The sequence below is a fragment of the Danio rerio genome, chromosome 14 (genome assembly GCF_049306965.1).
Source record: "Danio rerio strain Tuebingen ecotype United States chromosome 14, GRCz12tu, whole genome shotgun sequence".
NCBI lineage: Eukaryota > Metazoa > Chordata > Actinopteri > Cypriniformes > Danionidae > Danio > Danio rerio.
The window spans coordinates 38,822,742-38,850,342 of record NC_133189.1 but is presented as its reverse complement, the minus strand read 5'-3'; the positions used below and the strand labels follow the sequence as shown (position 1 = coordinate 38,850,342).

At 35.0% G+C, this 27,601-nt stretch overlaps 2 protein-coding genes across 17 annotated transcripts in view; one reads left to right on the top strand and one right to left on the bottom strand.

Moving 5' to 3' along the window:
• The window catches only part of gria1a (glutamate receptor, ionotropic, AMPA 1a), a 381,070-nt gene that overhangs the window by 244,639 nt on the left and 108,830 nt on the right, over window positions 1-27,601 (top strand). For 5 of the 16 annotated variants that reach the window (XR_012389628.1, XM_073921705.1, XM_073921707.1 and 2 more), the window contains exon 1: window positions 6,111-6,237. The gene's annotated coding sequence lies outside the window, so the exon portion shown is untranslated. 16 annotated transcript variants of the gene reach the window in all.
• On the bottom strand, window positions 5-5,433 carry LOC108179569 (uncharacterized). Its single transcript, XM_021474692.3, has 2 exons — window positions 5,391-5,433; window positions 5-5,282 (listed from the first exon to the last, which is right to left on the bottom strand). The coding sequence occupies exon 2, from the start codon at window positions 5,254-5,256 to the stop codon at window positions 4,060-4,062; it is 1,197 nt and encodes a 398-aa protein (XP_021330367.1). The 5' UTR covers window positions 5,257-5,282; window positions 5,391-5,433; the 3' UTR covers window positions 5-4,059.

Below are 27,601 nucleotides of genomic sequence, written 5' to 3'. Positions count from 1 at the left end.
GGTTGAATAATACTTTAATTTATCAATTGCTTACATTGCCAATTAAAAAAAACATCTCAGATATATTCAAAAACATACAAAATTTAAAAATTTAACACCAAGAGATCATCATGTACAACACATAGAGCCTCATTAATACACCAGCATTCATGGAACCCAGCTACATTATTTGTTAAGTTGTAATACGCAAATTCAATTTTTATTCTCGCTGTCACCAAATACAGAAACATTACTTCAGGATCAGTTGCCATCAAACCCATACCTTTATTTTTCCTAGTTTTCCATATTGCTAATTTTGCTGTACCTAATAAATAATTCAATAAACATACTTTCCTTCTTTTTATAAACCTATATTTCAATCCACCTATAAATAGTTTATCTGAGAAATCTTCTTCAAACCTCTGAAACCATATTCTAAGTAATTCAAACAAATTACCTAGTCTTTTACATTTTAAAAACAAGTGCTCTAAATCTTCTCCCTCGTCACAAAACCAACACTGCCCACCCACTGCTGGATTTAGGTGTGCCACATGTCTGTTCGTAGCTATGGCTCCATGAATAATCCTCCACTGTAGATCAGCAGTTCGTTTTTCTACAGGGAGTTTATACAAGGTCCTCCACCTGTCTCTTACAAGGAAATCTGGACCCAACAATCCTCTCCATTTTGAAACTTTTTGTCTCCTTAGTGACTTTTGGTGTACTACTTTCACTGTTGCATAGTATAGTGCTTTTTTTGAAGTATTATCTAGATTATGGAGTTGAGGTGTCTCCAAATTTAATATTGAGTCCGTGGTTTCTTCTTGATTCTCATCACAAGTTTGCAAAGAAATACCAATCCTTGGAAAATCTTTAGTGTCACTCCAGTCTGATAACTTTTCACTTGTTATGATTTTTCCATAAAAGTTTTGTAATGCCGCAGTAATTTCTGTTAAAAATTGTCCCGCAAGTCTTTTTGATTTTAAACCAGTCACTTCCATAATGGTTTCCACAGATTTCCATGTCTTATTATTCATTAGGTGTCCCAGCTTCACAATCCCCTTCTTTAGCATACTTACTTGTACACTTACTGAGGATAAAAGTCTTGTTTGAATCATGCTATTAAAAAACAAAGGTTCTTCAGGAGCCCAGTGTATGAAATTGTCTTTGTCTCTTTCCACCTTTAAAACATTACGCCACACACAAAACATCTTCTGATAAAAACTTGAAATTGCAGACAAATCCATATCTTCCAATCTCATTAAAAACAGGTGTTTATCTAGTCCAAGTCCACCTGCCCTTTGTAAAATGGCACATGTTGTGGGTGTCCATAACAACTCTTTGTGATAAAGAAATCTTTTTACTGCTTGTAGCCTAAAAGCTTGAATGCGAGATTTAACATCCACTAGTCCATGACCTCCCTCGCACACTGGTAAAAAAATGACTGATGCCCGGACCCAGTGTTCACCACTCCAAAAAAAATTGACCAGCTTCCTTTGTATTTCACATATAATATCTTCCGGTGGATCCAAAACTATACATCTGTGCCACAGTGTAGAGGCTACCAGATTATTGGCAACTAAAACTCTCCCCCTGTATGACAACTGTGGTAATAGCGGTTCCCATTTAGACAATCGGGCAGATACCTTATCCAGCATACCCTCCCAATTCTTCATTCGATATTTATCACTACCAATAAAAACTCCTAAAACTTTAATCCCATCCTTACCCCATTTCAAACCCCCTGGTAACTTTGGATATCCCACCTCATTCCACTGACCCATAATATACCCCTCACTTTTCTCCCAATTTACTTTGGCTGAAGATGCTTTTTCATAAGTTCTAATATTCTTATTTAAACTTCTAATGTCTTCCTGCCCGGTGATAAATACTGTGATATCGTCTGCATAAGCAGATAAGACCTGTTTTACAATTTCACCTCCATTTTTATATACAACACCATTTAAATCTTTCCTAAGTTTGAGTAAAAGAGGTTCAATCATTAGACTATATAGCTGTCCAGACAATGGGCAGCCTTGTCTGATTCCTCTTTCAATAGGTACTTGTGCACTCAAAGCCCCACCAGCCTTAACCATTATAAATACATTTGAATACAACAGTTTTATATATGATAAAAATTCTTCACCAAACCCAAAGTTTTTTAAAACATTAAAAAGATAGCCATGGTCCACTCTATCGAAAGCTTTTTCTTGATCTAATGATAAAACACCAAGATCCTTACTTGTAAGATGACTAAAATCAACTACATCTCGTAACATAAAAATGTTGTCAATAATTGACCTATCTGGGACACAATATGTTTGATCATTTTCAATCAGGAATTGTAAACAATGCATAATTCTATTTGCTAGACATTTTGACAAAATTTTGTAGTCCAAACATAATAATGACACAGGTCTCCAGTTTTTCAATAAACATAAATCCCCTTTTTTTGGTAACAATGAGAGAACTGCACGTCGACAACTCAAAGGAAGCAACTTTTCTTTAAAACAGCTTAAAAATACTTCATATAAATCCATTCCGATTTCATTCCAAAATTGTCGATAAAATTCAACCGGCAGTCCATCTATTCCCGGAGACCGTCCATTAGACAATTGCTGCATTGCCTCAGTTAGTTCTTTGAAAGTAATATCTCTGTCCAACAACTTTTTTTGTTCATCTGGTAATCTTGGCAAGTTCTCGAGTAGTTCTTCCGCACTTTTAATGTCACATGGTTCCTTACTATATAATGTTCTATAAAAATCAACAGCCATCTTTCGTATTTCCAATGTATCAGAAGTAATAGTCCCATTTTCCCGGCGCAGATGATGTATCTGTTTCTGTTGAGCACTTTTTTTTTCTAAGTTGAAAAAATAAGAACTGGGAGCATCCATGTCTTTAATGGAACAAAATTTTGCTCTTATCATTGCTCCTTTTGCCCGTTCATACAAGAAAGATCCAAGTTCTGCTTTTTTCTTTTTCAAAAAGTCTTTCTGCACATTTCCAGGATTATCCATAAGTTCTTTTTCAAGCTGCACAATGTCTTTTTCCAGTCTTTGTATTGTTGTCTTAATTTGTAAGGAAGAGTTTAAAGTATAGTTCTGGCAAAAAACTCTTATCTGTGCTTTGCCCACCTCCCACCATTGACTAAGGCTTTCAAAAGAATCCTTTTTCATTTTCCATTCATTCCAAAATAATATAAATCTCTCACAAAACAAAACATCTTGTAGTAATTTTGTATTAAAATGCCAATAATATGCACATCTTGACGTTTTTGTCATATTAAGTTCTAAACCAATCATATGATGATCCGAAAAAGCAGTAGGGGAAATAAAAGCCTTTATAACCCTGTTGTTCCATATTTGTCCCACATAAAAGCGATCCAATCTTGCACCATAGACCATATTATCTGTCACTTTAACCCATGTATACTGTCTTTCCTCTTTATTTCTTAATCTCCATATGTCTACTAACCCATTTTTCTTCATTATTCTGGATAAAACTAAACTAGATTGATTATGAGGTTCTTCACCATTTCTATCAACAGTAAAATCTGTTGTACAGTTCCAATCTCCACCTAAAACAATGCAAACACCTTCTTCTACTCCTTTTAAAAACTCATTTAATTTCATAAAAAAACTCACCCTTTCTGACCCATTATTTGGGGCATAAACATTAATAAAACCAAACAAAAAGCCTTCAATTTCTATTTTTGTATACAAGATCCTACCTTTTTCAATTTCTTTTACTAATAATATATTAGCATTTAAATTTTTGGAAATTAATATTGCAACTCCTGCACTATTATTTGATCCATGACTCAAAAAAAGTTTTCCACCCCACCACATATCCCATTCTATTTCGTTATCACAATCAGAATGCGTTTCCTGTAAAAAGGCAACATTAATCTTTTTTAATTCTAGAAATTCTGAAATCACTGCCAACTTTTTCCTATCTCTACCCCCATTAATATTTAAGGAGCCTACCCTCAATTGCTCCATAAATAAATGAAAAAAAAAGACAGGACAGAAACAGAGCCAGAAACCAAAAAAAGATAGACACCCTGTGCAGCCTATACATTTTTTACTTCTTTAATTTACGAGGTTTTCCTTTGCGCAGTTTTGTTAAATGCTTTCTCAACCGAAATCTCTTCTGCTTACTCAACTCATCAAGGCTTACTGTTTTCTGAAGCAACACAACCGAAGCAATAAATTTATCCACATCTGGGAAAAAATCCTCAACCTCAATCACTTTTCCAAAAGTTTCATCTAGAAAATCATTTATTTCCTGTAATGTATACAATTCTCCCATAACCTGGGGACCAAAATCTGAAATATCTGAACAAGCATCATCATCCATAGTCTCATTGTCATTATTCATTTCAAGACCTTGTGAATTTTCAAGTTGTTGCTCAATTTCTTTTTCTTCAGTCATTGTCTCTACACCTGCTCCACTACTTTCTGCCACAATCTCGTCATCATCATCATCATCATCATCATCATCATCGTGTCTCGCTATTTCTTCGACTGTATTGTTCTGGTTTATGGAAACCACAGGCCCGTCATCAGTTCTAACACTACCACTGTTGCTATCAGCAACATCACCATCATGCGTTTCATTCACAACTCGGGGTTGTTCCTCCACTACATTTGTGTTAATATCACGGTCTCTGTCAACAGAATGCTGTTCTATATTTTCATCAGCCTGCACTTTATGAGGGCATTTGGCTTTTTTGTGTCCTAAATCTCCGCATTCAAAACACTTTAAACTTCCAGTGCTAGCGTACAGCAAAAAAGATTTCCCTTCATGCCACAGTCTAAATGAAACGTTCAGCTCTGGTTCATTCAGGAACATAAAAACTTGCCGTCTGAATGATAACACGTGCTTTAAAGCCTCATTTTTGCATCCAAGAGAAATCATTCTAATTGGACTAGCCAACTTTCCATAACTTGCAAGAGCTCGTTCAATTTCAGCATTCTTTATGAACGGTGGCACGTTTGATATCGTTACACGCGTTGTCGGCGTGACAAGCGGTGAAACAGTGATATAAGCGCCACTTACCTCAACACCCGTGCTTATCAAGTGATTCACCAAGTTTTCTTCCTTCACAAAAATAACGACTGCCTTATTCATGCGGGATGCAGAGCAGATATTTTCATATCCTATTTGCTCTCCGGCTGCCAACAGTACATCCTCCACGGTCACTCCAGGTTCAGCCATACACCTGACACCGTGGCGGAGAGATAGAGACGCCGCGCCCTCCGCAGGTGAGGAGGCCATCTCTTCTCTTCTCCGCCACACCAAAACTACAAACAATAACTTTTTACTTACGTCTTCAATCCACTTTACTTTCGTTTATCACTTTAATAAGAGAAAAAAGAAAGAAAAGGAGGGAAAATCAGACGCCCTCTCACCGTGTTCACCCTCGCACGCACCCGTACACTCCCAGCATGCACCGAGAGAGAGAGAGAGAGAGAGAGAGAGAGAGAGAGAGAGAGAGAGAGAGAGAGAGAGAGAGAGAGCGCGCTTGTGGAGCTTTTCAAACATTCTGTTGACTGTAAAGCTAGAGAATGTAACGCATCTAATATAGCTATACATACAATACTGTATAGTGATATACAAACATATTTTGGCAAATTCTATATATTTTTTCCTTATTACTTGTGTTTTTGTCCTGTCACTGTCATTCTGTTGTACTTTGTAAACATGCCTGGGAATAAAGCTCCTTGTTATTTTGATTTTTTTCTCAGTTGGCAAGTCAAAATGAATTGTAAAATGCATGGCTACTTGGAAATGTATTTTGTTGCTGCAAAATAGGCAATTTTCCTATTGTTACGCTATAGAAAAATATTACTCTATTTGTATTACAATTTTTTTTTGTTTATTGCATTACATTCTTAGCTGTTGTATATATATATATATATATATATATATATATATATATATATATATATATATATATATATAGTAGTATATATATAGTAGTATAGTTGTATACAGTATATAGTATAGTCGTATGTATATATATATATATATATATATATATATATATATATATATATATATATATATATACATATATATATTAGCGCTGTCAAAATTAACGCGTTAACGCATGTGATTAATAATTAACGCGTTAAAAAAAAAAAAAAAAAAAAAAACGAAATTAATGCAGTTCAGGTTTTTTTTACTTCCTGTTGTGGTGTACGTGTGTTCAGCATGCAATAAATGTGGATAAGACCAAGGAAGCACTTTTTGAAGGCAAGTTCCAGTATACAACAATTAGTTGCATCACAAGTTATCCAGAGTTTCATGCAATTTCGGGTGTTTCATTTTTAACTTTCGACATCTGTTGTAAGTTGATACCGCATGGCGAACAGAAAGAAAATCCTTCGCATTTCGTGACTCGGTGTTCCTTTAAGGTAAGGTTCCTTTTAAGGCTACACGGTAGAATTTTAATAAGAGTATAATCTTAATCATATTAAAATCGGAGTATTGGTGTCTTATGTAAATGTACTCAGAACGTCTGGTGAAGTCGCGAGCTGTCAAAAACAGGGCATTACTCTGCCTTTCAGCATGAGCCCTCCAAGTTTAGCGTGTTTCCTCATTAAACGCAACGAAAGCGTATGCTTCGCGTTGTTGTGTCAGAATCCTTGTGAAATACAGTAATACTTTAGGACGCTTAGTTTAGGACGCTTAGCAAATTTGATGAACGTGATCATGCGTGTTGAATCTGAGGGGAGTCGCTCCAGTATGGAAGGCCGTTGGGGCCAAAACGTCTGCAGCGCGTTGTGTGTGTCTGTCTGTGTGTGTGTGTCTGTGTCAAGACCGTTGAGGGGTGTCAGGGGTGGAGTGAGCGACGTATCTGAGTAGGGGCGAGAGGGGTGTGCAATGTATTTAACGACTGGTTTGCAAGAAATTATCATTCATTTGCGGGCATTTGGGAGTCTCTGTGCACTTGCGAGATACTCCTAGTCTTAGCAACTGGATGAATGTAAAGGAGGATTAAGCAAAATTGTTTCTACTCTATAATTAATGTTCTCAACTCACAGCAATAAAACTTTACAATGAGTGCAACAGTTTGTATTCTATAGTTTATTATTATAATTTTTCATTTTCCATATCTGCAATTCCTGTATTTTGGCATTTTTTGCAGTCCACTTAGAATCCAACATAGAAATCAATGTTTTCTTTATTGGCATTGATTGTTTTGAAATTTAAATGTCATTAACATGCCTGTGTTTTAATTTCTGTAATAAATATGGCTGTCAAGCCAGGATCTTGATGGTTTATTGTGGGTATGTTGTTTACATGAAGAAATCTGTGTTACAAGTTAAACAAAAATTCTATTAAACAATAATATTTTGAATTTAAATATTTTTTCTTGCGTTTACATTAATTTTACATTTAAATAGGCAAAATTACAAGTTTCAGTATTTTAAATGCGATTAATCACGATAAATTTTTTTAAAAAGGTGCGATTAATTAGTTAATTTTTTTTTATCGATTGACAGCACTAATATATATATATATATACATACATACTACCGGTCAAAAGTTTGGGCTCAGTATAATATTTAAATATATTAAATTAAGTTTACCCTGCTGAGCAAGGCTGCATTTATTTAATCAGAAATACAGTACAAATTGTGAACTGTTACTGTACAAGAAATAACTGTTCAAAAGTAGTTTCTAATTTAATTTAATAATTTATTCCAGTGATTATAAAAATGAATGTGAGCTTTATATTCACAAGATCTTTCAGAAATCAATCTAATATTAAATACAATTATTATTATTGTTATTATTAATATTATTATTATTATTATTATTAATATTATTAGGGGTCATAGTAATAAAAGAAACAATGCCTGGAGTAATAATTTTATTTGAAACTACATGCAATAAGAAAGCAGTTATTTAAAAGTTTAATAAATATATTTAAAAAGAAAATTATATTTAATAAATGTCGCCTTCATGCACAGAATTATTTTCTTTGAAAGTCAAATTTTCTTTTTCTAGCTTCACTTCTAACAACTAGGCCGTCACCTAAAATGGTTTTATTTTAAGGGCACCTATGGTGAAAAATCTACTTTTCAAGCTGTTTGGACAGACATATGTGTAGATATGGTGTAGAGATCATCATATTGGGGTGATATAAACACACCCAGTGCTTTTTTTTTCCAATTTAAACAACATAAAAATGGTGGACCAATTGGAGCAGTTTTCAGACCCACCGCAACTCAATGTAGGAGTGCTGTGCCCCCGCCCACCGAATTGATTGACAGTTTCATAGTAACATGTCCCGGTAGTCACTTGTATAAGCATATTAACAAGAGAGGACGAGCGCATGCAACCAGGAATAAAAGGTCAGTTCAGTTTGCTAGGATCATCTATTATCATTAAATGTGATCAAGAAGAAAGAGTTTTATAAGTTTAAATGTTTTAAAACAGTTCATGTGTGTAGTTAAGCAATTTACTTCAGCTTTACTGCATCACCACAGCCGCGTGTCAGAACAATTATAAAAGAGGACGCTTCAATCCCGGTTTGTGGACGTTAAATCAGGTTTATTTTGGACATTAACATAACAGATATTCATACAGCAGTAGAGAATAACCTGTAACCTGTCACATATGCAAAAAGATTGCAAAGCTAAATGTGCGCTCCGTCTGTCTGTCTGACTGTGTGCGTGTGTATGTCTGCTGCGTTATGTATATGTGTGTGTGTGTGTGTGTGTATCTGTGTGTGTGCGCGTGTTTTTATAACGACATTGTGTGTGACTCATCGTTAAGTTGAATCAACACAACAAATGCATCAAATACTAATTGGTAAAGTTCTTACTGTAGTATTTCTCACAAACGTTACGTGAGATCTGCTTCCTTTATGTCTGTCTGTTGTCTGATGCAGCCGAGGGAGAAGATTAAGGCACACTGAAAGGCATGTAGAAAGATGGGCGTGGAGGACTAGCCTTAAAGGTGCAGTACAACAAAACAGCCTACTGGTGCAAAAATGTATAAAATTGAATCTTAAAAAAGGTATAATGAAAAATCTGATGGGTGTTTTGAGCTGAATCTTTACAGACATATTCTGGAGACACAAAAGACTCATATTTAATCTGAAAAAAGGGGTAACCTAGGTGCGCTTTAATTCTTAAATTTGTAATGTCACTTGGGTTGGAAAGGATAAAAAAGTGGCTAAATGTTTACGTTTATTCTAAGCGACTTATTACTGAGACTATAAAAGCACTTTAAATCACCAGAGAGCTGCAAAAAGTAGATGCCATGACAAGTCCAAGTTACTTTAACAGTTTTTTGTTTCTTTATTTCAGATCTGTTTGCTTGCTTGTTCAAAGCGGCGTGATAAGTTTTGGAAAGGTTTTTATAACAATCATATAACCAAAACTATTCTATTAAACAGTACAGCTTTTGTGAAAAGTCGTTCAAGTAATCAATTCGACATTGATTCTGAGATATTAAAAATGCTTCGCAATTATTTTTTTAGCTTAGTTTGTAGCAGTTTATTGGCGCTCTAGGCTAGTTTTTGAATATACACTCAAATGCTTATGAGACAGAACGCTCAGTCACATGAGTTGACTTATGTCACAAGAATAATGTAAACATGGCGGATGGATGCAGGCAGAGTACCGCTGTATGTAAATCATACAGCGCCATCTACTTTTAAAAACTAAGCACACAATAATTTTATGAAAGAATATTAATGCATAGTGGGGTAAAATTGATTTTCTTTTTTTTTGCCACAGCTCTATCAAACAGTCCTTTGACTCCTGTCTCTTGAAGTTATCCAGCTCTGGTTGGTTTGTGTGAACACGCAGTAGTGCCACCCAGTATGTGTGCCATTGAGGTGGATTTTATCCTCCTCTATATTTATCCGATTCACACTCATGCTCAGGTTGTGCGAGTGACTCATTGTGCAGCAGCGAGTTCCGATTTGGCCAGACCATTGCTTTTTGCACCTGCGGGTTAACTTCTCCACACGCTTCTGCTCCACTCACTGCTATTCCTGGCCTGCACCTTCATGTACCACTATCATTAAGAGTACTCACACACAGTCAGACGTATGGCATTTTAAAAGCAGCTAAATCTAAACCCTGACGATATACCCTGAACAGACAGACTTTAATTCATAGACCTATTGTTGGAAATGTGTTTGCTGGGCTTTTAAATATGGCTGTAGGGCCACAGCAGTAACTCTTAATGTCAGCCACCAGGCAGGACAATTTAGTCGTTTTCATAAAGTGACACAAACATCACACCGAGGCTTAAACTGTCAATATTTTATTCTCTTTTATTGCCGCTGACATGATGGACAAAATGAGATGCAGTACTCTGGCTATTTGTTGTGTTTGGGTAATAGAAAAAATAACTTTTTTTTTTCACTCTGAGGTTGCCGCTGGCTTTGGCTAAATTGGTTTGTTCTCCTGTTGCAGGAGTGATAACAGCCGTTTCCGCCCTCAGAGGCCTTTGTCAGCAGACTGGTTTAGGCCACGGACTACCTTTAGCCACAGATTTCAAAGGATCGTCTTTTGCACATTCGCAGCAGAGCAGAAATGATCCTGTTACAGTGGTATAAACTTGTGTAGCATGGAAGTTGTAATAAAACCTGGGTCAAACACTTTTGTTGAACTGTATTCTGTTACAAAATCGGCACGTTTAAGGTCTGTTTCCTTTAAAAATCAATGACATCCACTGCCTGATTAATATACGATGTAAGGGGGGTATCAGAATGTACAAAAAGCACTGCATTAAAGTACATTTTTCCATGCCATGTCTTTAAAATATGAACATTTATTATACCTCAATATATATATATATATATATACCTCAATATTATTATTATACCTCAATATATTTTTAATGGAAAGAATTTAAAATACTGGGGTATTAATTAAATAACTAAATGAATGCTGAAGTCTATTTAACTGGTTATATTTTATTATGTTACAACATCCATGCTGTAAAAGTAGCTGTATAAAATTAAAGTCACATTAACCATTTACCTGAAGTTTATTGGTATGGGAATAAACACTAGCTCTACATATACCTCATATACAGTATTAAAAATAATACATTTACCGTGAAGACAGAATTGACGATTGATAATTTGTATAGAATTGCAGTATGTTTTTTTTTAATGAATGATTTATTAGTGCTCATCATTTAAACATGAGTTCTCATAATCCTTCCAGTGACCCATTAATCACAAAAGACAATACTCCATCGATCCAGTCAATACCAGATATTACCCGTTCCCACCCCATTTTCTCATTCAAATGGTGATTGACTCAGATTTACAGGAAGAAAATATGGGAGAAAAGGGATGAGAATATGTGGGGAAAGAATAATACAAATGAAATAAATGGAAGTTCACAATTGCAAAAAGGTTATGATGAAAATTAATAAATTCAAAATGTGGTGGTGATTATGATGATGATGATAAACACATACATAAATATTAAATTGTTTAAAATATAATTACATTTTAAAAATTTATATATTGAAAATATTTAAATATATTTAAAAAATGTTTTAAATTAATTAGAATTGAATTAAATGTCTAAATAAGGGGCGACACGGTGGCTTAGTGGTTAGCACTGTCACCTGACAGCAAGAAGATCACTGGTTTTCAGCCTCGGCTGAGTCAGTTGGTATTTCTGTGTTGAGTTTGCATGTTCTCCCCATGTTGGCGTGGGTTTCCTCCGGGTGCTCCGGTTTCCCCCACAGTCCAAAGACATGCACTATAAGTGAATTGAATAAACTAAATTGTCTGTAGTGTATAAGTGTGTATGGGTGTTTCCTAGTACTGGGTTGCGGCTGGAAAGGCATCCACCTTGTAAGACATATACTGGATAAGTTGGCAGTTCATTACGCTGTGGCGATCTCTGATAAATAAAGGGATAAAGCCAAAGGAAAGAATACATGAATTAATGAATTGTGATAATGATTAAAAAATAGTTAAAACTAAACAAATAATGAATTGTTAAAAAATATGTAAACATTGATTTATATAAAAATTATTTATATATTGGATTATAAAAATATTTCATTATTAAAAAACAGTAATGAGTAAATAAAATTTATAATACAACATTCTATTTTGTATTGTAATTTACAATGTCATCTTTTAATGAAATATGCAATAATAAATGTACTATATTATTTCTAATGTAATTATTTTGGTTGTTAATATTAATTTAAGAATAAGAAATGTTTTCATGTGTTTATATTTTTAGTTTACAGCATTTCATTGATCATAAAACATTATATTATATAACAATACAATTGTAATATGCAGTTCATCCTTTTCATTTGGCTTACTCCTTTATTTATCATGGGTCGCAACAGCAGAATGATCCACCAACTTATCCAGCACACTGTATGTTTTACACAGTGGATGCTCTTCCAGCTGCAACCCAGTACTGGGAAGAATATTGCAATAATATTTGTCATTTATAATAATACTAATAATAACCTTTCCCCCACTTCCATGGTTTTTAATGCCAGCTTTCTGCACATCAATTCCCTTACACCAACCTCTTTTATTGAATGGCTGTATCACAGCCCATAAGCAAACAGTGAATGTACAGAGATGATAGGAAGCCCTCCCTGTGGCTCAGGTTGTCATACCATGCACATATATTCTTTGTAAAGGTCAAATTCCTTGGAAATAACACATTATGTATAGCTGACCTGCAACTGTCCACTTAGGGCATATAAATCCAGCAGGGCACAGAAGTGATTATTACTATACATCCTCTTGAGTGCCCATAGCCAAACGCTCCAGTGTGTTGGGTAATGGCGTGTAACACCCGCCAATGAGTTTGGACAGCCTTGTGCGCGTGTGTGTGTGCGTATACTGTTTGTGTGTGTGTGTGTGTGTGTATATATAAGAGGGGGAAAGCTTGTCTGTGTGTAATTAGTCTGTTTATTGTAGCGGCTTTGTAGCAAGAGAGCTGAGACCGCAGCGCTATTTCAAATGTGTGTGTGTGTGATGTTTGAAATGTGAGGCTTGTAGTTAGTGTTTATCTACCTTTTTTCTTATGCCCATAATGCTGCTTGTACTACAGAATGGGAGTAACTTCCAAAAAAATGTTTCAAGGCACAATCTTGTGTCATAATTCTCCTCATAGTTCACACATCAAATGTTAAAAGGATACTAGGAAAATATGAAACATAGTCTTCGATGTTCAGTGGTCAAATTTTCCAATATATGGTTGCCGTTCTTGGAGCATGTCAGATCTCTGAGACTTGAGGCAGTTACTGTGGAGTGAATGATTGTCAATCTTGCAATTTTGTTTTGATCTGTGCCTTCCAGATAAGTATTAGTGCTGCTGGTATAGCATATGCATACAACTCTTTCTTGACATAAAACCACAAGTGTGAAGACTGTGCCACCCCCCAGCCTATTTAGTTTAATATATTTGTTAACTGTCATACAAATCCAATAAATAGATCTTAAATAAAGGAGACTAGAATTAACTAATTCTTTTCAACACACACCAAGACCCATAGAAATTAAAACATGTTTTTCTACAGAAGATGAGCAGCTCTCATGTTGCTGCATACAGTGCATCATATAGTGAAGGAATAGGGCTGTAATGGTACATGTATTCGTTCCAATCCATCACAGTTTGATGGTCAGTGATGGAAAGAGTACTGAAAAAGTAAAGTACCATTACTTGCCTAAAAATGGAGTGCAAGAACAGTTAAAGCATCTGTTGTAAATATTACTCAAAGTATGAGTAAAAAGTAGACCTTTTTAGTACTCAAGAGTAGTGAGCATTATGCTGTGAAAAGCTGATGCATATACATGTACTTTGTGGATGTGTGTAAACGTAACATTCTGTAGTGCATTTAGTTATTGCCCAGCAGGCACACAAAGTCATAAGATGTTAATATTCGGTTAGATTTAGATTGTGACGTCAGGTAGACAAAATATTTATTTTGACATTCAATAACAACGCCAAGTGACATTGATGTTTGGTTGATTTCAGGTTGTGTTAGAAAGTGAGCAAAATCCCACATTTAGCCAACATCTTAAACCAACGTCATATTGACGTCAAATAATGACATTTATTCGTCAGGTATGGCCAACAAAATCCAACATCTGATAGACGTCATAGTGGTAACATCCACACAACATCAAGCTGTAACATCATTAGACATTGATAGTAAGTTGATTTTAGGTTTGACATTGGACATTGATGTTGGCCTGACGTTGAGTTCTGACATTAACCCGATTTTCATTTTCAAACAAAATGCAATGCTCCCTTGACGTTGGGGTACAACGTCAATTTGACGTCATGTTGACTTATTGTGCCTGCTAGGTGTTTAAGGCCATTTAAACACTGTATGTTTACATCATACAGTAAACATCTATCATCTTCTCTTCAGTCATATGCATCTAAACAGTCTCTGGGTCAATGCGTGGAAATAATCTTTTTGGCTCAACTTGCAGTCTCATTCACTTCCATTTATTTTTAGATTTTAAAAACAGCTTGTTATGCTGCTGAATGTTTTTATTATATTATTCTGCTTTATCTGTGTAGTCATTAACACACTTGTTTGTAGAGCAGTAGTTTGACCGTTTTCTGCCGTTTATTATTCCTAGTCATTTCTCTTATAGGCACCTGAATCGGAAGTTTTAAAACAATCGCAAAAACGGGCGCACTTCCGCATTGTAGAAGGTCAATAACAGTCACGCGCATCCGTAAACAATGGAAATATAAGATATTGTCTCATCATGTGAGCTCGTAAGTCACTCTGTAAGTGTTTTACACACTCTACACAAACATAATATTGCTGGACGGGTGGACACCGTGTTGGATTTTCAATAATTGAGGTTTCAGATTTGAAGCTTAATGAATCTTAAATTTAATACACAGTTATTGTTCTTCCGTTGCTTTAGGAGAGGGCTGAGATAAATTTTTGAACTATAAATACCTAATAATTTTTAAGGGGGTTATCATTGATCTCACTTGGGAATGTTGTGGCCAATCAAACACTGCTGGGGGCATGCATATTAATGATCTCTTGAGTGTACCATCTGAGTTGCTGTTTTGTTCCGACTGGCCTGTTTTTCAGTGGTCTTTTACACTCAGAGGATTTACTTAAGAGCGAGTTAACAATAGTATTTGAGACTCGCAGTATGCCATTTTCATGTACTGAGCTCTTATTATTCAACAATTACTATGTGTATTCAGGTTTTCATTTTATGGCCCCTTTTAAAGGTAACTTTTTAGAATTAAGACATTATTTTCTGCAGACCACTAATAACCCCGAAATCTAGACTTTTGTTTTGAAATTAGATACAGTATTTGTTTAATATTAATGATCTGTAGAGGACATAGTGTAAGAGAAAATAATTACAATCAACTTAAAAGAGCTTTAGTCACAGATCGTGATACGAATTTCATGTTAAAACACAAAGCGTAACATTGTTTTCATTACTGATAATAATGAAGCTCAAAGTTAACCTCTTATTCGCTACAGCATTTATTGATTATTTGTAGCATAACCTAATTATTTAAAAAGATTTGTTTCAGTTCTTTTGAATAGATGGTAAAATAAAAAGTGCAACCCATAATTTGAAACACAGTTGTCACATGCAGAAAAAAATAGGCAGATAGTGTTGAATGTGTGAGTGTGCGTGTGTGTATGCGCATTTTTACACGGAGGACTGGAGGCCAAAGGAGCGAGCCGAGCACCTCATTAAAGCAGTGGATGTGGATGGTAGAGGTGGAGCTTGCTGTCCTTTAAAATCCAGCCCGCTGCACAGTTATTAAAATAATCCATATAAAAACATGTTAGCAAGCATCAGCATGCACCAAATAAAATCACAGGAAAGGGCTTCAAATAATCCACAGGTTGTCTGTTTTTACAATTGGAGGGGTGGAAAACAGCAAAAGAGTGAGCAAGTGAAACACATTGAGAAGGAAAAGGCTATTTAGTCTGCACAGATCTCCCGAGGGAGTCGACCTGAGACTGCAGTTTTAAGCAGCTTTACTCCATACTGCTGCCTGGCCAGACGCTCACAGACATGCTGATGTTAAAATAGCTGGACTCTGGACTCACACATATTAGATGGAACTTGTGTAATTTAGGGTGAGCAAAAACAAAAAGCGTTTCAGCTGCCTGGCTACTAAGAGTTGGAAATATCCAGTGAAATATTGTTTGTTTAACCCTTTCATGCATGAGTTTTAAATACTTCAGCTAACCCTCCAGCATGAGTTTTTTTGTGTGACTTTTACTTAGAATTCATCATTTTCTAAAGATCTCATGGCGAAGCATCAAGTTAATCACATGACCCACAAACCCCAATGATGTATGTATATATTGTATTTTGTTTCGTTTTGCCCTTTTCTGTAAATATTGACAAATGTTCTTATTATATTGTTAAATTTCTGATACTCCAATTTTGAAATATGTGATACAACATATATTTTGTCTTTTAAACAGATTAATCATGATCGTATTATTTGTTATATGATGGATAATGGGCCCCGTCATTGTTGCTAGAAGGGATACTGATCTGTGAGCTGGGATCGGAAGTTAAAAAGTATTATATTATTTATTAAATTAATAACTCATTAATTGTATTTTATTAGCTAGATGGGATACAACTGAGGATACTCACATAAAGATAGCATCATCTGAAACATTTTATTTTATTAGATTATACTATATTGAGTACCCTCAGCGTTATCCCATCTGGACATCATCGTCTCCTTCAGTGAAGTCTAGATAGGATACAGCTGAGGATTCTCACGCCCATATGACATAATTTTTGTGACACTGTACAACAAATAATATTTTTACATTATCGTAAGGGTAGGGTTTAGGGTTGAGGTAGGGGTAGATGCGAATGAGATTCAATTAATGCATAATTTAATAAATAATTAATACTACTAATTAACTTCTGATTGGGCGATGCAGTGGCACAGTAGGTTGTGCTGTTGCCTCACAGCAAGAAGGTCGCTGGTTTGAGCCTCGGCTGGGTTAGTTGGCGTTTCTGTGTAGACTTTGCATGTTCTCCCTGTGTATGTGTGGGTTTTCTCCGGGTGCTCCGGTTTCCCTCACAGTCCAGAGACATGCGGTACAGGTGAATTGAGTTGGCTAAATTGTCTGTAGTGTAGGAGTTTGAATGAGTCTGTGTGTGGATGTTTCCCAGAGATGGGTTGTGGCTGGAAGGACATCCGCTGCATAAAAACGTGCTGGATAAATTGGCGGTTCATTCCGCTGTGGCAACCCTGGGTTATTAAAGGGGCTGAGCCGAAGAGAAAATGAATGAATGAATGAATGAATGAACTTCCGATCGCAGCTGTATCTCTTCTAGCAACAACCGCAGGAGAGATCTGAGCTGCTGGATTTGCATCATGTTTATTCATAGTTTTCAGCCGAAATACATAAAAGTATGCAACTGTTTATCTTAGACAGGGATAGAGGAAATATTTTAGTAATATAAACAGTGTGTATATTATGTGAACAAAACACATTGTCCAGTTATATTGAAAAATAATTAACATTGCTGTCTTCGTAAACATCGACCTAAAATAAATGTTATTTGTTTAAAAGCACATAAATTGTGATTTATGACTAGCTCTGTGCACCTCTTTCTGTTCCTCAGCGTGCACTGTCAGATTTTAGCAGTTGATGACGTGCGCTCTGAACTTTCTAATCACACCGGTGTGATTGTGCACTTTAGGGAACAGCCAAGGCTTATCACACCAGTGTGATTGTAACCGCGGAAGTGTTGGTGCAATAGTTGACCCCTCACCCCCACAATTAAATCCCTTAACGTAATTTACTTTCAAAACAGGATTTTTTTTCTTGTAGAACCAATGTTGAGAAGATATTCCAATGTTTTTTAAACTGATCAATAAAATGTTGTAAAAAAGTTTGTATTCACTTTTATCATTTACTAAAGCAACAATTTGTTGTTTGACTAAAATCCACATTTCTGTAGAGTTTGATTGATTGATTGAATAAATGATTGATTGATTGATTGGTTGATTGTTTGATTGTTTGATTGATTGATTGATTGATTGATTGATTGATTGATTGATTGACTGGCTGACTGACTGACTGATTGATTGATTGATTGATTGATTGATTGATTGATTGATTGATTGATTGATTGACACTTTATATTTAATCTTTCATACAGTATATTGGGATGCTCATTGTGTCATGTTTACTTGCAGAGAAAGACAAAAATCAGCTCAGCTCTTCAATAAATCATCTGTAGTTTTATTATATATATGTCATCGGGGTTTAGAACTACATGCAAATGAGTGATGAAATGATCTTTCTTTTCTATTTATTCTTTTGGTGAATGACTCTATTAATTAATTTATTGGCATAAGACAGTGGGTGTCAACCTCTCGACCACAAAGCTCCCAGTTGTCCTCATTATTAATATTCAAAAGCCCTAGGACTTTTGAAGTTAATTTTATCTATTTAATTTAATAAATTGTACTGTAATTTACTAGGGAACAAATTAAGGGTTAAATGTTGTTACTAATATATTTACTGAGTTCATACATTAAGTTAAAGCAATAAAAAGTATATGTAAAATGTAAAGAAAAATGATGGTTAATAAAATATTATATTTTTTAATACCTATCAGGGAAATAATGAATACAGTAAAGAAAAGAAAAGGAAATGAGACCATCCCCATCTATCTAGGCTGTCTATGAAAGTCTGCAGACTTTTTTGTAAGGAATAAAATTTTTGGATGTGGAAATCTAAAGGATGTGACATTTACACACACTACCGAGAGCCTCTATTCTGTTATATGACACAGGGAATGAATGCTTGTACAATGTTCAAGATAATGTAGAAAGACCTATTCTGTGTGTCATTGTGTGTCATATAATGAGAAGGAATGGATTTATTCTAAAATCCCACATAACCAGATATTCTTCATAATCGGTCTATATATATATATATATTTCTGATGTTCTGTTTTCTCATGACTGTCATTTCTGTTGTCCATTAATTTGAAGGAAAGAGCACATCACATTTACATATTTATCTTAGTATTTATTGAATTTTAATCAGCATTGGTTATTATTATCAAGCGTTTATCCTTAAAACTTTTGTAACTTTCAAGCAAAAACTATCTAAAAGAACTTCTTGAGTATATAAAGGGCACTGAATCATTTTCAGTCTCTTCTTAATGTGTGCATAAGTGCAATACCAACCAATTAATTGCTTGTTCCAATTTCACAACCACCAATCACTTAAAAAAGGGTTTCCTGAATTTGACATATAGCCCTTTCAAAAAAATACATTGAGAACTGAGAAAATAAGTAACACTTTACTTTTAAGGTTGTATTAGTTAATGTTAGTTAATGCGTTAACAAGAATTAATGATGAACAACACATTCGTTAAGCATTATGTTTGAATTAATGCATTTGTTAACATGAATGTATGGTGAAACAATGAATTTTGTTCAGCAATAGATAATCTTTGTTAATGTAAACTCACTTTAATTAACAATTAAGATGCAGTAACTAATTAAAGTACTTATGACAACTAGAAAACTATGTAATGCACAATTACATTGCAGTAACTACAAAAAAAAGAATAAAAAATTTTGTTATAATAACTACAAAATTTAATTTGTAGAAATCAGAAAAGAAGTTATGAGGACTACTAAAAAATAAGTTGTAGTAACAGGAAAATAAATAAGTTGTGGTATCTAGAATAATTAAGTTGCAGTAATCAGAAAAAAAGTTGCACTAAAAGGAAGAAAATTATGTGGTAGCTAGAGTAGAACAATTAACTTGCAGTAATCAGAAAAAAAATAGTTTTGAGAACTACAAAAATTAAGATGCAGTAACAGAAAAAGATAAGTTGTGATTACTAGAACAATTAAGCTGCAGTAATCAAAAAAATAAATTATGACAACTAAAAAAATAAGTTGCTGTAATGGAAATAATTATGTTGTGGTAGCTAGAATAATTAATTTGCAGTATTCAGAAAAAATTTTGCAGTTACAGGAAAAAAAATTAAGTTGCAATAATCATAAAAAATAAGTTATGAGAACAGCAAAAATTAACTGGCAGTATCTGGAAATAAGTTATGAGAACTAAAAAAGTACCAATAACTAAAAAATATTTGTTAATTATTTGTTCTTGTTTACTAATGTGTTAACTAACATTAATACAATATAATTAATACAACCTTATTGTAAAGTTTTACCGGAAAATGTATTGCCAGTTATGAATCATCTCATAATGCTTGAAACTATGGCACCATGTTTTTATAGTAAATTATTGGCCAGTCACAATTTAGCAGTACACTTTAGTGTTGCCCCTATTGTGATCGCATCAGCTTAGTGTAATCACATGTCCACAGACAAGCTGAACATTAAATCCATTCACAAATACAGCAACCAATGTGCTGTCCCATAATACTTGAAATATTGTCTCCATATTTTTCTAGTAAATTTCTGGCAATTAAAATTTAACTGGACATTTTTGTGTTGTCCAAATTGTGATTGCATCAGCTTATTTTAGTCTCATGACCACAGACTAGCTGAGCATTAAATCTATTCAGATGTACAGCCACCAATATGGTGCTTTATAATACTTGAAACATTGTCTCCATATTTTTTCCAGTGGCAATTACAATTTAACAGGATATTTTTGTAGCTTCTGGAGTGGTTGCATCAGCTTAGTTTAGTCTCATGACCACAGACAAGCTGAATAATACAGTACAGCCAATAATATGCCATCTCATACTCTCCTCATCATATTTTATAGTGAATTTCTGACTATCACAATTTTACAGTAATTTTAAATAATGCAGCTTCTTGTGTGATTGCATCTTTGTGAGAACAGACAAGCTGAGCACTGAATGTAGTCATCAGTCATTGTCGATGAGGGTCTGCTATAGGGCCGAACAGACCTGTAGAGATCTGTTTGGAGGATGGTGCCAGGACTGCCAGATGCTGCCAGGATCTTTTAGCAGGGCCAGGGAGCACAGGTTGGCCAGAGGTGTTCACATCATGTTTTACGCCTCTACTCAGGCTAACACAAACCACTGCAGGCGGCCGGTGTGTTCCTGTCATTAGAGAGCTGGATGACACAGCCATGTGCTCCCTGTCAGAAGGAACTTTTCCGAACAGGCAAGCAGATGTAAGAGAGTGAGAGAGGAAAAAGAGCCACACACTTCCAATCTGCTTCCAGATTATCACACACATGGGAAGTGGCGGCGGTCATGTGGAAAATGGATTCCATTAAAACTATTGTAAATAAGTTGCTGATTAAAAAGCCAAATGTGTCTACACTACTACAAAGTTTGGTGAAGGAAATATCATGGTTTGGGGTTACATTCAGTATGGGGGTGTGTGAAAGAACTGCAGAGTGAATGGCAACATCAACAACCTGAGGTATCAAGACACTTGTGCTGCCCATTACTTTACAAATTCTTCAGCAGGATAGCGCTCCTTCTTTTACTTCAGCCTCCACATCAAAGTTCCTGAAAGCTAAAAAATCAACGTGCTCTAGGATTGGCCAGCCCAGTCTTTAGACATGAACATTATTGAGCATGTCTGGGGAAAGATGGAGGAGAAGGCGATTTTCCATTCATAGTTTTATTAGTAAAGACAAAACTCTGTCACCTGCTTTCATATGGAGCAGCATTTCCTTCACAGAGCGATCTTTCACTTACAAGGCACACAAAAATATTAGATTATACTTTCAGTGTGATACTGAAATTGAAGTTTTTAAGAAATTGACAACTGTTTGCATCACTTCTGGTGATCTACAGCTCTGTGTTGCTGCTAAATCTGAAAGTATATTTAAAAAGTACATCTTTAATAAAATAAAATATCTTTAATAGAAACATTTAGTTTAATAATTAATGCACTGAATCAATGAAAGCTTTTAAATGTTAAGCTGTTTGACTTACTGGGTTATTTCTTTGTGGCAAACTTGACCACAGAAATAGCAAAAATGTCTGCAGATTCTGTCTAGCCGTAATTATAACTAAAATATAAGAGTGTGTTGTTATTTTAGGATTGTATTGTGCAATATGAAACGATTCATTTGCCATGGTCACAACAGAACAAAATAACTGTATAAAGTGATAAAACATTAAATGATTAAAAACAAAAAAAAAATGATGTTAATTGTATTCAGCTTAAATGTTAAACAAAGTTACCTGAGAAAGGGAGAAACATGGGGAAGGGAGAGAGAGAGAGACAAGGAACAGAGAGTAAACCCTAAAGAGAGCCTGATAGCAGTAGAGGCAGAGAAGATCGGCTCCAGAGTAATCTTATCAGTATCTGCCTTTGGAATCTGTAGCCAGATTGAGTATATTATATTGCAAGCCATGTTTTGCAATGTAAACACATGGATATAATAATTTGCTCTCTTACATGTGCGAGATCACCCTCTGGCATTGGAGATTTACTAAACAGAGCTGGGCTGCTCTGGCAAGATGTGCAAGACTAAACATTTCCATTTTATTTCAATGTATTTGGTAGCCCTGTTTGTGGCTCATATTACATTAATACAGTCTCCTGCTCAATTGTTTATGACATAATATTGTCAATTATGTCATTAGATTTCAGTTGATTAATGAGTTGTTTTGATTGTCTGTCAATTTCAGTTGATTAATCAGTTGTTTTTGTTTTAAGTTCAAGTACAATATTTTGTGTTGTAATAGGTTTCCATACAAGGTTGTACATTTACTTTTTGCACATAATTTAAACATTTTATATATAATATATATAAAGCACTGTTTTATGAGCATTTGAGGGAAACCCAATTGTACATTTCTCCGTATTATTGTAAATAAGTTCTCCCTCTAATTGGCGGACAACACACACAGAAACAAACTTTGTCATGTCATCTTGTGTTTGGAAACGTGATGTTTGCGATAAGATTCCTGGACATAATTAAACAAAATCTCATCAATGTTTTTGCATAATAAATGATATTTGAGATGGAGTTTGATGAGATCGCTCTACTACATGGTTAGTCTAGTTATCCAAACCATCTTATGTGGAAATCACATGACTTTTTTTGTGAATTATTGTAGAGATATTGCTTACCAGATGTATAAAAAGAAAATATGATCAAGAAAAGAAAAAATCGTGACACACTCACATCACTCTCAAGTGCATTAAAACATCGCAAGCCTAAAAGCATGATCCAAGGCACTAAAGCTGCGTTTGCTAGGCTAATATATTGCTGTGATTAATGCTAAGTCATTTAAAATGAAGTCATATGGAGCACAATATCAAATAAACTTAATGAATAGGTTCTGCTGATGCCTGTTGCCAAGAGCCCAGCTTAACAATATGTTGTAGCTGACAGAGCACAGGTTAATAACTTTGTATGAATTTACAAAAAAAGTATGTGAAACCATTCAAGACAAGCACATATGGTATGATGAGGATCTCGATTCAATGTGCCATATGTCTTCGGTAATAGCTAACACAGAGGGATGCAATCCCCTACCATCCCTTCTCTTTTTCACTCTCTCTCTCTCTCTCTCTCTCTCTCTCTCTCTCTCTCTGGGTCTACAAAGCTCAGCCCAGACAGAATTAATGTGCAAGTCATCATTCACAGAAAAAGCAGAGCCGTGTGATAAGAACACCCCCAATATTACCTCAGAGTTCACGGCAGCATCTTGTATAGACATGTCACACTCATTACTGCTTAGAAACAAGTGTGACTTATATACAATGCAGATGGAACTGTTTAAATCAGTGTGTTAATTATCACACTCCCTTTTTAAGCGATTGGTAAGGCCAGACAGAATCTGCAGACATTGTTTGCTATTTCTGCACAGATGTTTGTAAAAAAAATCTGCGGATTTATGCAGAATGATTTTGGGAGTATCATAACTCTAAACGTAATATATGAAATAAAAATAATACCTTTTCAAAAAATGATTAATGTTCACAATGCAAATCCAATTAGATCCACTTATTTGTTAATCAAAGCAAGTCTCTCATACAATATATCACCTAAAAGACAGAAATGATTACCTAACAAACTGTATAGTAAATAATTAATATGTAAATTGACATATTAGTAAATATTATTTATTTAAAAACTAGATAAATATAGTTTTACGCACATTTACACAAGTAAATAAATAGACTCAATCAAGGGCTAAAAATCAGCAGATTCCGTATGGGCCTAGCTGTTGGCTAATATGTACAAGAGATCGTTCTGGTACTAAAATCTGTCTAGCCATGCAGTTTTCTACCAGTATAAGCATAGGAACAACATTTGTTTTACAGCATTCCTCAGAGCGAATGTTCTGATAAAGGACTAATCTCACTACACTTTGACAATTAAAGCTTAAGTTTTTTAGCATGCTATTTTTTTTTTTACTTCAAATATGCAGTTTACTAAGTTTAATAGGACAACGTCTGAGAACATCCTTATCTCTGACACTTATTTTGGAATCTACTGGTCACCTAGATGTCTTTTTAGGGGTTGAACAAAAAATATAATTTTGGGTATATTTAACTGCAATATCTGGTCTCAGTAATCTATTACAAGCTTATATCAATTAGATTTGAGGAACAGAGATATAACTGTATCCATTTAATGCTATGTGGAATTGCGGCAATTGTTCTTTTGACTGATTTACTCAGCATCTTTTGTTGTTGATTATTATTCTAAATTATTTTGTTCAATAAATTATATTTATATAAGTGGTAGTCATATTAATAAATGAAGGATTGCAAAATGGTCTGTGTTAGTAGTTGTGATTGACAGTTCATTTTAAATTGTTCCACCATCAGATGGTTGACAAGTCATGTACAGTGGTCCCTCACTATAACGCGGTTCACCTTTTGCAGCCTCGCAGTTTCGCAGATATCTTTAGTGCAATTTACAATGCATTGTGTTCTGCACCCTGATTTACTCTAGACTATTGTCAGTCAATTTCCTCCTTGCCATGTCTCCTGTATAGTACAGAATTTGTTCAGCTTGCCAAGTTTGCTTATTCGTTAGCCGTGTGACTGAAGTGCTATACTGTATGTTTGCAAGTTTTCTACCCAACAAACCCCACAGTGTCGATGAAACGTTCTGCACAGTCATTTAAAAAGCAGAGACAGATGCTAACAATTGCACAAAAAGTTGGACTTCTGGACATGCTGTAGCACGCCATTTAATAATAGTTTATATTATTAAATGTAAATAAATCTTCAGGAATAAATCTTCAGGAATAAATAAATCTTCGGTTCGTTACATAAAGAAGGAGGGAAATAACATAATGAAGACCACAGCAATAAGTTTCAACAAAGATGCAAAAAGGGTTGTACCTCCGCAACAAAACCCTTTTTAAAAGGGAGTCAGCTTTAGCTTATAGATCAGTGACTGCAGGAAATGTTAATGCCTGTCTGAGAAAAGTGTGCAGTGCTTCCCAAAGGTTTGAATTATACATGCGGTGGTAGCCGGATTGAAACACACTATTTACCCACATTAATTAAATAGTTAACTATATGCGACAAACAAAACATAATTCAGTTTTTTTATAATAATTGTATATTTTCAATGGGTTAAAGTAAAAAAGACTGTTAAAAAATCTGAAATAAAAAGAAATACTTTTATGCTATTCATGAGCCATGTGCACCTCCTGACAGGTGAAATCTGCTTCTCTCTTCTCTCTTTCAAGTTCAAAGAAAACTTGAATGCCAAAGCATTTTAGAAATGTATATAAAAAAGCCTATGTAATTTATTAAAATCATCAAATTAATAGCAATCAGCAAATGAAAATTAAATGACAAAGTTAATAAACACAGACAACATCTTAAAAAATTATCATAATTGCAAGATAAAAACAAGAAGGTTTTTTTTTTTTAAATAAGGCAAATGTGTTGATTAACCATTACTACTTGTGTACATATATTTTTCAGACAGTCTAGATGTAATTTCGTCCTTCCCAAGTATATGGTAAAGTTTTTCTGAGTTGTTTGATCAGTGTTTCTCAACCACATTCCTGGAGGACCACCAGCTCTGCACATTTTCCAGGTCTCCTTAACCAATCTGATTCAGGTCATCAGCTCATTAGCAGGGACAGAAAGACCTGTAATGGGTGTGACAGCTAAAAAAGACATCCAAAACATGCAGTGTTTGTGGGCCTCCAGGAACGTGGTTGAGAAATACTGGTTTAGATTAATGAATCTATTATTTACTTTTTTACTCGCCGCTGTGTGTGCACTGTCAGCTGTGAAACCAGCCGGAAAGTACTCTTTAATAAAAGAGTAATGCAACAACGCATTTGAGCTGTAGAAAGCTAAAGCAAAAGTTGAATTTCGGACATTTTAGATTTAGAAACCTGGGCCGGACAAATTTTTTAAGTCCAAAAAATGTGCATCTCTGTGGGTCTGAAGAGCACGTGAAACTGTCTGCACGATTGTCGACAGGTCTCGCGGGTACAGAATAAAACTGGTAAAGGAGAGAAGATTTTCCACTACTTAATCTGTCACAGATGTTTGGCTATATTGAGCAGATACAAAAAGTGTAAAAGGATGTAAATAATAGTAAAAAAAAAAAATATGTGTCACAAAATATACTTGGGCAGCCATTAATATATCTTGGCGGCCCACCCAAGTAAAGTCGATGTGTGTGAAACATTGGTGTGTATTGAGGGGTTTTACAGCCTTAAAACGTCTATAATATTTGTAAAAATAAAACTGACTTCTTTGCAGATTTCGCCTAGTGCAGGTTCTTTTTAGAACGGAACTCCTGCGATTTACAGGTGACCACTGTACACAAAGTTGGCCACTGATAATTTATGAACAACAATAGAAATTATATTTTGCAGAACTGATATTTATAATGTTGCTTAAAGCACTTTATGTATAAATAATTTGTTTCATATACCTGCAACATTTCAGCTATTAATCAACTTAAAATCTTTGCTAGATGCCTGTCCAGCTATATTTGTTTATGCTTAAATATGATAGTTTTTTTTTAAACAATGTGATTCGTGCTTCGTGCTTCAGATTTTCTGTTAAGGAAACATAGTGAGCATCTGTGCTCCCTAAATTTCATGGTGCAAATGCAACATTACACTCATATTTATGCAATATGGCTCTATATCAAAACTCTGATATACAGGCATATCACACTGCTACTCATTTGATATTGCTCACTTAAGAGACTTCAAAATATGACGGTCTCTATATATCAGACAGATAAAGTGTTTTTGTTTCAGCAGGATGTTGAAATGAGTCACAGTGCATGAGATGAGAGCCAGTGGTCACAAACACACACACATGCTGGAAGAGTTGGCACCCTGCATTGCATGATGGGGCAGGCAGTTTGGGTGATGGCCATCCCTATCGCTTCTGCTCCCCCTGTGCCCCTCAGGCGGCCCCTGCTGGGATTTGGGCCTTGGGCAGCGAACAGACTGCAACTTCAATCTGTTTAGTTGCGGGATTGAAACGTTGGAAAAATAACCTCGGCCAGAGCAAAGATATCAACAGCAGTGTGTGATACAGCATTAAAATACACAGGGAAACCTGGTTCAAAACAGATTGAGGCCATTTTGCCTCCAACCGGGAGAGGAAAAGATATTCAACGTTCAAGGCAGCAGAGATAAAAAAAAAACTAAAAAAAAAGC